The following is a 12,500-nucleotide window of genomic DNA, read 5'->3' on the forward strand; positions in this document are numbered from 1 at the left end:
TTTTTCAAGTTGTGCAGCTTGATGAACACGTCCGAGTTCGCAATCTTCACATCCTCGATGTACAGCTCCTCGAGCCGCCGTGACTGAGAGAAATCGTGGAATGAAAGCTTCCGGATCGGATTCCGCGACACATCCAGCACTCGCAACGAACCGGGCAGATTCCGGAGCAGGTTCGTCATGTTGCTGATCTTGTTCTCCTCGATCCGGAGCTCGCGCAGAAGGTACAGCTCCTCCTGTGACTCGATCTCCTGCAGATTGTTCTGCGCTACGTCGAGTGACGCAAGCTGCGGTAGTGCGAGCGTCGGTAACCGATAGATTCCGGTCGCCCGCAGACTTAGCACCCGTAACCGCGGCACATTCTGGAACAGCTCACGGAAGTTGACCGGCATCAGCTGATTGTAGCTTAGGTCGAGCACCGTCAGATTGTTCAGGTTGGCGAACGAATGCTCCGTGATCGTACGGATCAGATTGCCAGCGAGGTTAAGCTCGAGCAGAAACTGTGTGCTGGTGAACATGTACGGATCGAGAAACTCGAGCAGATTGTTATCGAACTGTATCGACCGGAGCGTAAAGCCGATGTCGGCGAACGCTGTCGCCTGCCAGGCCGTAAACTGGTTGTACGACAGATCCAGATACTCGATCCTCGTGTTCAGGAACGTATCGCGCGGTATCGTCCGCAGTCGGTTGTTGTTGAGTTTGAGAACGCGCAGCTTCTTCAACGGTGAGAACTGCTCGATCTGTAAGCTCTCGATGCGGTTATGGCTCATATCGAACTCCTGCAGATTGGCCAATCCGGCGAAGCTGCGGCGCCGCAACGAGCTGATGTTGTTGTGCGCAAGGTTCAGCACCTCCAGTATCTGTAGATCGCCGAACGCGTGATTGCCGAGCGCGCTGATGTTGTTCCAGTTGAGGTAGAGGATCCGGAGTGAGAAGGCCAGCGCACGGAACACGGTCGTATCCTGTAGCTGATTGTGGCTTGCATCGAGGGAGTACACGTAAAGCAGCGAGTTGACGTCACCATCGAGGGTTTCGATCGCGTTTCCGCTAATGTTGAGTCGCATCGGTGTCGTTGCGTTCGTCGCTTGTCGGAATACCTTCAGGGAGAGGGTCGTCAGTGCGTTGTGCACGAGGTCCACACTCAGCAGACTCGGTAGGAAGCTGAATGCACCTTCGCTTACGTTCTGTAGCTCGTTGTAGGATAGATCTACGTACGTCAGGTAGGGTAGATCGTGGAAGGCGTTCTTGTGTACCGCTCGGATCTTGTTCGAGGATAGATTAATGATCTGGATCAGTTCGAGACTGTCGAACGTGAGTGCGGGCAGTTCCTCGAGATGATTGAAGGAAAGATCGATCTCGACCAGATTCCGATGTATGTCCGAACGGAACAATCCTCGCGGAATGGCTGCAATCCGATTGAACGCTAGATTTATGTACGTCAGCTGCCCGAGCGTTACCAGTGCATCATCTGGCAACGATTTGAGATTGTTGTTGTCCAGCCCTAGCCACATGAGCTCAGTGAGGATGGCCAGAGCTTCTGCTGGATATTCCTGCCGGTAGATACCGAACGATAGCTCCAGAATCTTCAGCGTTGCCGATACATTATCGAACACGTTCGGATGGACATAGTGGATGCCGTTGAAGCTGAGACTGATCTCCTTGATCGATTCGAGCCCAGCGAAGGCACCGTACGGCAAGCTGGTCAGTTTGTTGTTGCGCAGCAGCAACGTCTGCAGATTGGCACCCCATCCGGTGAAGCCATTCTCCTCAATGTCCGTCACCTTGTTGTAGCCCATGTTCAGGTACGACAGCTCGCTACAATTCGCCAGCCCATCGTACGGAATGGCCGTAAAGTTGTTGCCACTCAGCGACAGGACCCGCAACGTACTCGGTAGCACCGGTTCCGGTCCACTCTGGATCACGCTCAACTCGTTCGACGTCAGATAGAGATAGCGAAGCCGAGCCAACGTACCAATCGCCCCCGGTACGCTCGTCAATCGGTTACGCTCGAGATCGAGGTACTCGAGGGTGTGTTCGAGCGACGAGAATGCCGCTTCGTCGATCGACTCGATGAAGTTGAACGCCAGCACCATGTGCACCACGTTCAGTCCCTGGAACGTGTCGGCCGGTAGGTGGCGGATAAAGTTTTTGTCGAAATTAATGACCTTGATGCGGACGGTACCGTTGAACAGCTGCGACGGTAGCTCCTCGATGAGGTTCAGACTGAGGTCGAGCTTTTCGAGCCGTATCCGGCCAGCGAGCGATGGTTCCGGTATTGCGCCCAGCTTCCCTATCAGATTGTCCTTGAGCGAAAGGACCCGCAGATCGTGCAGATGCTCGAGGAAAGCGGTCGGAAACTGGGTTAGGATGTTCCGGGACAGATCGATCGTTACGAGTGACTTCGGGAACGTGTTCGGACTGATGTGTGCGATCCGATTCGAGCTGATATCGAGCCAAACGAGCTTCTTTAGCTTCGCGAACGGTTTACTACCACCGGGCCCGGACTGGACCATCGGACCCGACCCCGACTGACCGGGCATACCGGTGGATCCGAACAGCTTCGCGTTTATCATAGATGCCTGCGAGTTCGGAGCCGTATGGTTCTGACGTTTCTCGTCGTGTGTGTAGAACGAAACCTCCGAAATGGAGTTACCGGAGATGTGCAGACTCCGCAACGAATCCGCCAATCCACCCCAGTTCCCATCCAGGTGATGTATGTTGTTCCTATGTAGATGGTTGCGAGAAAAGGAAAAAAAATGGCGGTATGAGTGTGCATGGCATGCTTTGTTTGGCCCCAGCGTTGGCCCATCAATAATGATAATCTCGTGCAATCTCGCGAGCGGTTCAAATCCAAGTGGCCTTTGTGTTTCCAAGCCGGCTTGACTTCTCAACTCAAATTACGAGTCTACCAGCCAGACAAAAGCTCCACCAGAGGAGTACTAGAGCGAAAGTAAACAAACAATCCAGAAACAATCCAGAATCCTGGGATCGAGGGGGAAAAAAGGATTTCCTCTAAAAGAAGCAGTAATTTCATCATTTTAATGGACACCAAACAGTCACCAAGTTTCTTCTTCTGCTCCTTGGCTTCTTAGCACTGCTACACCGTGTCCGGAGACTCTTCGGGGAAGATAATGGATTCGGGTTTTTGGAAACAAATCAAATTTCGCCAAAAAGCACACAAACGGTGGACTTTCTTTTGGTCTTGGTCTTGGCCCCAGCGAGCGAGCGAGCGAGCGAGCGGCCGTCCGTACTTCACTTCCAAGCATTTAATCTCGATGAAGTGCCCTTTGGTGCATAATTTATGGACTTGAGTCTACACCGCTCGAACAACCAACGTTCTTGCTTCAACCGTCCGATCAAATCGAAATTGCAGAATTGCTGAGCAGAAATGGTTTTGTCCGAAGCCGAGCCGTGCCGAGGTGTCCGAGAGGAGCCTTCGCAAACAAATTAATTCCAAGTAAACGCATTAGCACGATGTTCTACCTTTCTCCCACGTCCACAGACATAAAGGACAAAAACCCCGTCTATTGAAGGTGGCAAGGCGTTGGCGTTGGCGTCGAGTCGCCGAGAAACCTAATCTCCGTTTGTTCGCCGCTTGTCGCGTTCGAGCCGCCATTACACCTAGCAGCATCCAATCCGGTCTGGATTGACCACCCAGGCGGAAGGGGAAACTGACTTACCTCTGGGCTACTAATCGGCTTAGGCTGTGGACGTTTTTCAGCGAATCCAGCGGTAGGCCCTGCAGCTGATTGTCCGACAGATCCAGCGAAACCAGCGAGTGCTGCATGAAGCTGTGAACGAGAAACGAAAGGGAACGGAAAAAACGGAGAGATTAGAATGTGGGCTTGAGAGGGGCGAGAGAGAGATTTCCGGTGTATTTTTCCGGTTTTTCCGGGGTTTGATCGAACGCAGCGAACAATCTATGCCCCCGGGAGCGCTGATGCCGACGATGGTCGACATATAAACTTATCGGTTGTAGCGGTATTTGCATGTTGACTCTCCGCCCGGGCGTGTGTATGTGTGCTGATAGATTGATGGGAGCAGATGGACACCGACCGACGCTTCGGTCGGTCGGTCGATGGTCCTCAAGTTCTCAAAGTCTCGGTTCATCCGTGGAGTAGTCATCGCTACCGAAATGACTAAATTGGATATTGTTTTTCCAGCCGGCAAAAAGCGGAATCTAATTTTCCCAAATCCATTTATTTTGTCGTCTGCAATCGCGCGCGCGTGTGTGTGTGTCATGCCTTCAGGACACGTTTTTACTTGCCCAGGACGTTGGACCGCTCTAAATACAGTTCTAACCGGAACGGAGAGGAACTTTATTTCGATTTCACGGGAATGCTTCCTGATGGTCGGACGGTCCACACTAAGCAGCTCGAGTTAATTCAATCGTCTGCGGCCGCCTTTTCCGAGTCCGCTTCGTATGCCGGCGCTGGCATCGAGGCTCACGAACGGACTTCCGAAAATCCTCGCGACAATCGACGTGAGATGCGAGAAGCTGCCTCGACTGGAGTAGACTATATTGGAGATCTGGAGCATTTCCGAATCTTGTCAAAATGCCCCGACTAACGGTGTTGTGTCGGACCGACGTCCAAGAAGCAGATTGAGCTTAGGAGCATACGTTGGCAGAAGCTGTCGTGGTGATACCAGGAGCTTCAGCATCGGAATCTATGCTCCATCATCATCATCCGTCTATGGTCATAATTTTCAATTCAAACATTCCAACAAAACACTATGAATATTCATGCCATGACAATAGCTATGGTTGAAACTATGTGCCGGCCGCTTGTCATCCATTACAATTTCATTTGGATCCGGCCACCATGCACCATGCAGGTCAATCGGGGAATCCCATTCCAGGATCGACAGTGACGAGTAGTTCTCTTTCCTTGAAAAGCAATGTACAGTTTCAGAAGTAGTCGCAGAAGAGCAAAAGTATGTCCTCGACATTGACCTTCTCTCTCTCTCTCTTGCTCTCTTCATGGGGAACAAATAAAATAATAACTGGCCAAAGTCCAAATCATTACCAACCCATCAGTCAGTAGAAGGCTCCCTGCGTCTACCGTGTACTATAGTATTCCCAGGGAGTAGGCTGTCCAGTGTGTTCAGACCGTCCGACCGGCCGACTTGGATTGCATTGGAAAATTGGTGAGCAAAGCCCTTCATTCCTGGTTAGGCTGTCTAAAAATAACAAACAGAGACCGTTCCGCTCGGTCTCTTTCTCTCACTCTCCCTCTTGTAGATTTGGAAAGGGAACGAAATATTTAAGCAACTTTTAGCCATTTTCCACCCTCTCTACCGTACGATTTCATCCCCTTCTTTCGACGAGCAGAAAGTCAACAGCATGGTTCGGTCCAAATGGCCACTCGCTGGAGGAAGAGAGACCAAGCAGCAGCAGCAACAGCAGTATTATGTACGGTAGATTGTCTTTCAGCCTAGTTCTGCCGGGGCCTCGTTCGGGCGATTGTAGAGCAACGTAACAGACGGATTGGAAATTACGAATCACAACCTCCTGTGCCAGTCTCTCTCCTCCTCTCCGCCAAGCACACGCTGGAACGCCAATTGAATTCCCGTTCGTTCCGGTGCTGGGGAACCGAGGGACGAAACACTGGACGATACTCCGTGCTGTTGGTGGTGGTGGTGTGTTTGTATGGTAAATAGTGGGCTGAAACACATTAATATTTCATTCCATCAGCTTTTGGAACAATTTGCTAACCCAACAAAAGGAGGGGGGGGGGGAATGGGCCAGTACCTAGGTCCGGTCCCAGGTCGGATGTGTGTGTGTATGTGTGTACTCTCCGGTTCGGATTCGCTCGATTGCGCTAACGATTCGAGCACTTTTTGGATATAAATTATCCATTTCCTAACCCCACACACACACATACAAACACAAACACAAACGTTAGTAACGGGTCAGGGAGGGTGTCAGTTGCAAACGCACCACCACCACCCAGCAATGGACTAGCAGCATCAGCAACCGTGTGCAACGATACTCGACCTTTGAGCCTCGACCGAGAGTCCGGGAGCTGGCTGGATCAAAACAGTACAGTTTTACTTTTACATCCCGGCCGAGGATGAGAAATCATCGGTGCCAGACGGTGTGCAACCGGGTGCAACAGCATCGGTCGCACAACCGATTGCCCTCGTTGCTGCAATCCAATACACCCGGCCCAGCAAGCAAAATCCGTTTTAATTCCCGGTGATTTCACTCCTAAAACCCAAAGGCAAAGGCCGCCTTCGATTGCTGGCTTCGAATCGGAGCAAACTCCGGTTGCTCGTTAGGGCCATAAGCCGATCCCCCCGGCGGGGCGACATCGAAGCAGGCAAGTCATTTTCATTCCAGGCCATATTCATCTTCTTCTTCTTGCCAACAGCGACGACGATGTGGACGAAGTGGAACACGCGACACCTTAATGGGATGGGATGGCCAACGGTGACGGCGTTAGTGACGGGTGAGTGTGAATATGTGCCACTACAAATCGTTTTTCCCGGTCGGTCGGCCCCGGTTTGCCTTTCTCGTTCGTCATCTTCGATCTCGATCTCGAAGGTTGGACGGTGCGACCGGATCGGAGGTGTGCGCGGGCGCCCGCTCGTCATTCACCCGTTTTGGAATGCTCGAATCGACGATGCAGTCTCGTGTAATGGAAATGCAGCACCAGCAGCAGCACTAGAGGCAGGAGCAGCAGTCTGCAATTTGCTAGTCCTCGGGGAATCGTCCTCCTGCTCGTCGTTGTCGTCGTCGTCGTTGTTGGCGTGCAAGGACCGCTCGTTGGTGACGAAGAATGTGGAAAGCGCTGAGCGAAAGCGAAAGAAAACCCTTCCCTGGTGCTGGTATGATAAATAGAGGGCCTCTTCCTGTCAGAGAGCCAGTGGGCGAAGAGGACGAGAAGAAGGGGAAGCCAGGAGACTCCTCCTGTTCCTTTCGCTCTCGCCTCCCCTTTGGGAAGGGAATGTTGACGCTGATGGTTCCAGGATCCCGTACCGGTTCCGGAGCAAAATTGCCAACCGAAGAAGCCACCCAGATCCGTCGTTCATGTGTGTGTGTGCCGTTGACTCTCTCTCTCTTTCTCTCTCTCTCTCTCTCTCTCTCTCTCTCTCTCTTTTTCTCTCGCTCTCTCTCTCGAGTGTAGCATCAGGATGAAGCATTGCGTCGGGTGAGTGAATGGGCGATAAACGACCGCAAAAGACCCGCCGGAACTGTGTCATCGCCGGTGCACACACACACCCACACACGCACGTGCCCTCCATATAGGGCCGGAATGTTGAGAGGGGGGAAGGGCGTTGGGTGGAAAGCAAAACCACCGCATAATGTATGCCATCATATCTATTCATGGTTTTTATGCAAATTTAAATTGTATTTTAAATCTCCTTTATTTGATATCTCGGTATCCTCGCCGGTGGTGGTGACGCCATCGGTGTCGGTGGATCCACGGAATCCGCTGCGGATGGCTATGGCTGGATGGCCGTCTGGCCGACTAGCCGGCTGGCTGGATCAGCTCGGGATGATCAAGACGATTTCGCTTCACAAACTCCACTATACATACATTGCTTGATGGCTGTCGTGATGGTAGTTTGGCTTTTGTCCGGGATCAAAAGCGACGATCGAAGAGGGTAAAGTGGTCCCAAATGGCCCTTTGGCCGTCGCTCCCTGCTGCTGCTGCTGCTCCCAGTAGAGACCTCAATATTGTGCCGATGCCAAGATAGAGACAAATTTGCCTTCGTTCACCGTTGGGACCTCCAAGCCCGCCGGGTTATTCCCGATTAGTTTTATGATGAGCCAGTGGTGGTGGTGGATGTTTTGGCAAAAGATTGTCAAATATTGGACTATTGGCCTCCACCCGCTAGAATGATCCAATGTTGCATGTTGATCTTTAAATTGAAAGAAAATGATGAGTCACAAGATGAAAGGAACCTTACCGGGGATAGGTTTTCCACGGCCGAAAAAGGCACAGAAGGTAGTTGGCCACAATGCAGGCCATCGGCCACCTTCATCGGCATCGGCCCTTTTCGATTGATCTTCTGGGGAAATTCCATTTGCATCAAGCGCCTTAATGGGGCACAATTGGGTTACTTCGGGTTTTGTGCAATTATTCAGAAGATGTTCCGTTCGTTGATTCCATCGATAAAAGCAATAACCGGCAACTAGACGGATGATGGTGTTTTCTCTAAACGTCAAAATGTCCAACTGTCAAATTGCACACATCGCCATTTTTTGCTTACGTCATCGCTCTAAACAGTGGCGGATCTTGCTGGCCTGCTTGGACCACTCCAACTCGAACAGTATTTCATTTGGGGAGCTTCCGTACTCTAGCAAAGAAAGACAAACCAATGGACATTGGAACAAGGATCTAAGGTCGTTGTCGTGGGAACAACTCTCGAAGGACTAATCATCTCCGGTACGGTCCCCGGCACCTAATCAGACAACGTTGCGATGCACTCCATTCACCGTCCTTGGGACAACCGCTGGACCAAACACCAAATTGATTGGCCACACATCAGTCCAATGTCCGTTGCAAAGTGGAAGCAAATGCGGTCCATCGATCCAAACCCGAACCCGGTCTTGGGTTCCTGGGTCAATGTTTTTCGGGGGCGCAAAGGGCGAGCAAGAGAGAAAGAGAGAGCGAGAGAGAGATGCACACTCTGCTGCACTCGAAAAGCCATTCGGCATGCTGCAGTCGGCGTCGTCGGTGCATTCGGTCCGTTCGGTCACAAAAGGTTTTGCCACCCCTTGAACCCCTTGATGATGGTTGATCGTTGTAAGGCCTTGCAACCCTCTGACCTCTGTTGGGTGTGTGTGTGTGTGTGTGTGTTCACGGACACACTTTTTCCCATTATTTCTTCGGTAAGCTCTCAGGCCATTGAAAGGCGAAAGGGGGAAGGATGTTGTGGCTACAAGTTACGTTTCGATTCACCCGACTGACGCTAACTGCATCAGCCAGCGAGCTGGAAGGAGAGTGCACTGGAAGGCCCCCCCTCCCTCCCACCAGTTTGGAGTGCCTCAACAAACACACACACAGAGCCAGATCCGAACACAAAAGGGCTCACATTGGAATGGGGTCCAGGACCACCAGGACCTTAAAAGTGCATTCCGGACTCTCTCGCTCTTTGTCCCGGGGTGCTGCTGCTGCTGCTGTTGCTGTTGCTGGTGGTGGTGGTGGTGTTTCGGATGCAACATTTCCTTCGGATTCCTGTTTTTGCTTGCACGTTCTTTTTTCCTTTTTTTTTTCTCCGGCGCTGCTGTGCAACCTTTTATGCTTCTTTTCCGTGTACCAGCATGCACCAGCATGTAGCGTAGGTTGGAGGATTGCTGCATGCCGATGCCAATGCCGATGCCGATGCCGTTTGGGCTTGTGGCCTCGAATGTTGCCTCGGCAGATAGCGAACACAGAGCACACAGGAAAAAGTTCATCATCCCCTGCACCCCACCGGCTCCTTGCTCTGGTCCTGGCCCTGGGTCGGCTGGCAGGCCGGAGGGCAAAATCAGAGATTGTACATCTTTATTGCTTTACAATTGAAAAGAAAGTTCGATTGCCTCGCGAAGATAAGATTTATGCTCGACATTTTGGCCCCCTCGCCGGTTCGGTGGTAAGGCCTTCAGGGAGGCCCCACAAGAGCTTAGAGCTCGTTGTGTTGGGTTGTTGCCTTCCAATGCCAAGCCGAAAGATGGTCGTGGTGTGGTGCGCGGCTTTACATGTTGTGATCATTCGACGACGATTCGTACAAAATGCGGAGGAACCGATCAGCGAAACCGAAGGGGAAATGGACCGAGACAGGACAGCAAAATCGACAAGGAACACGGTCCCCCCACACACCCTCTTTCCTCCGTGACTCCGGGGAAACCGAACAAACGTACGACAATGAAAACTCATTTTTCTCTTCTGTCTTCTCTCCGCCGTCGCCAACGCCGCCGCTGCCGCCGCTAGCCAATCCAATTGCCGTCGTAGAACGGGAACGGGAGCGCAGAGGAGGTGCATGGTGGTTGCCAAAAAATGTGGCGTCTTACAGGCCGCCTGGCCACGGCCACGGTGATTGCACGAGGCTCCCACGTGCCAGTCTCGCCTCGAATCGGGTGGGTGGAGGTTTCGCTTTATCATCAAATTGATTTTCCGGGAGGTTTTCCAGGGGAATTACCCCCACGCTCGAGAATGGCTCGAGATGTTTTCTGGGGGGGTTTTTTTTCTCTCTCTATTTGCTTGAGAATCGTGGCCGGTGGCGGCGGAGGCGGCGGCGGCGGCGACGGCCTTGCGATGATTTAACAAAATAAAAACCCAGCGATTCCTTGTTGTCTCTCTATCTCTCATTTCAGGGGCTTGTGAGCTGGCGGGCTGGTTCCCAGGACAATTCCCAGGACATCAGAAAAAGAAAAGATGAGTTAAACAATGATTGATGATGACGAAGACGAACGCTCCTATTTGGCGACGGTTCCTCAAAAAAAAACCGGTTCCGTTCACTAACTAAGCGTGAAGGATAATGCAATTTCGAAGCGACTCATTTCTCATCTCCCTTTCTCTCACTCTCTCTCTCTCTCTTTTCAGCGTGGCGCTAGTTTGCATAATGTTGCCGCAGGATACAAAATCATGTCGAAATTCGAAATCCTGCTGCAACCGTCGCTTTGTAGTAAATCAAGTGCTAGTCGACTAGGAACACCACCACAAGACTAGCAAAAGTGGCCAACCAAATGCCACTCCCACGCAGCGACGGGACCGCCAGTGAGCTGCGAGGCGGTTTTTACGCGATCCATACACTGCTTCATTTATTGTTTACGATGCATTTGCTTTGATACGTTCCGGCAATGCTCAGCAGCACTCGCAACGGTGTACCGTGTACCTGCTGCTGCTGCTGCTACCTGCGAAGGTAGCGTTATGCTGCGTTGGCAATAATGTTGTACGGAATCCATGGACAGCCTGAACGACGCCGCCCCCGGAAGTGTCGGTGTGCTAGGTAACCACCAGGACCAGGAGCAGACCTCACAGTATAACTGCCCGGCTGCCAATACACACACACACACACGAACACACACACACGGTCGCTTTGCCAAGCGAAATGCATTAAGAATGGGGGTTTTGCCATCGCCGCAAATGGATTGAGTGCATTAGCTGAAACGTACAAGTCATGTGCATTTCCGTGGCAGTTTGACAAAGTTAGTGGCTGGCGTGTCAAACATAATCACGCCGAGTGGTTGCACAGACCAGCAGCAGCAGGAGCAGTACCAGCAGTAGCAGTAGTAGTAGCTGCAGCTCTGCGTTCTGTTTTACATTCTGCAAACTGCTGCTGCTGCTAAAGGAATGAGTCGATTGGAGTTAATTTTCGCTGATATTTCACCGCACCGTACAGCTTACAGTGGTTTGTGTGGCTTTGGCAGAACATAAAACATAATCCGGAATTTAAATTTTACCATACCAAGAGTGAGTGAGAGAGATACGGATTCCAAACGACTCCCGGGCAAACATCGGCCCCGGGCAACCTCATAAAATATAACCGAAGACATGCTGAAGCTGCTGCACTTTGCACTCGCCTGCTGCTGCTGCTGCTGCTGCTGCTGGTGCGTTGCTATGCAATGAGCGGCTGGTGCATCGCCTGCTTCTCGGTTCTGGCCTCGGTGCACCGCGTGAACCGTTTCGCAGAATTGTCAACAGATCGGGAACGACCATCTTGAGAGTTGCTTGTCTGTGTGAAGAGTAACGTAGCAGCAGTAGCAGCAGCAGCAGAACTTCAATCCAATTTTCCTTAGCAAACAGCAACCGCCCACCATCCGGCGCGACCGGGACTGGTGCAAAATGGTGCAAATGGTCTTCTGCTCGCTCACGAACACCAATTCCAATGGCAGCCGAGGCTTGGAGTACTCGTGCAGTGCAAACGTCTTCCACGGAAGCCAGCACGCACAATGGAGCAGCAGCAGCAGCAGCAGCAGCAACAGCAGCAACGGCAGAAGCCAACATCATTGACAACACATATGCGGACATATTTTTTGTGCGTTCTTCCGCACCCATTCCTTCTCCTTCTTCTCGCACTTTCCATCCCCATTGTTAATCTCTTGTGAGCCATGCAGCAGCAGCAGTAGCAGTAGCTATGCTTTCGTCGACGGCATACAGCTTGGGGCCCGCCGACAAAAGCCGATTAAAGTATGCAAGCGCAAATAAATCGTGTCAAAAGATGGCTGCAAGCTTATGGTATGTTTGCCGCCGCCGCCAGCAGCAGCAGCAGTAGCAGCAGCAGCAGGTCAGGCTAGGTCAGGACTACTGCACTTATGTGTCTGTAGCGATTGCCAAAGCAGCATCGCAGCAGCAGCAGCAGCAGCAAGCAAAGACACTCCGGAGTGACAATGGCACTCGAAAACGTTGCCTCCGTGCACTCGTGTGCATAATGTCGCCTTCGAGGGAGAAGGGCCAATTATGAATGAGTGAAGTGTCTTTGCGCAGCTCAGTCATCGCTGCGATCATTAGAAGATAAGACAATGACAATGCCATTGTAGCACGATAAGCGATGTGTGCGCGTTCTCTTTG

General features: G+C 51.8%; 1 protein-coding gene across 1 annotated transcript in view; it reads right to left on the reverse strand.

Annotated features, from left to right (window-relative positions):
• Positions 1 to 12,500, reverse strand: part of LOC125949820 (chaoptin) — a 58,085-nt gene that overhangs the window by 4,769 nt on the left and 40,816 nt on the right. Inside the window, exons 3-4 of the mRNA XM_049677212.1 lie at positions 3,678 to 3,788; positions 1 to 2,721 (exon numbers count right to left, since the gene is read on the reverse strand). The exon at positions 1 to 2,721 is cut by the window's left edge and continues 535 nt beyond it. Coding sequence (XP_049533169.1) covers positions 1 to 2,721; positions 3,678 to 3,788 — 2,832 coding nt within the window. The remainder of the gene's footprint in view (positions 2,722 to 3,677; positions 3,789 to 12,500) is intronic.

The sequence above is a fragment of the Anopheles darlingi genome, chromosome 2, assembly GCF_943734745.1.
Source record: "Anopheles darlingi chromosome 2, idAnoDarlMG_H_01, whole genome shotgun sequence".
NCBI lineage: Eukaryota > Metazoa > Arthropoda > Insecta > Diptera > Culicidae > Anopheles > Anopheles darlingi.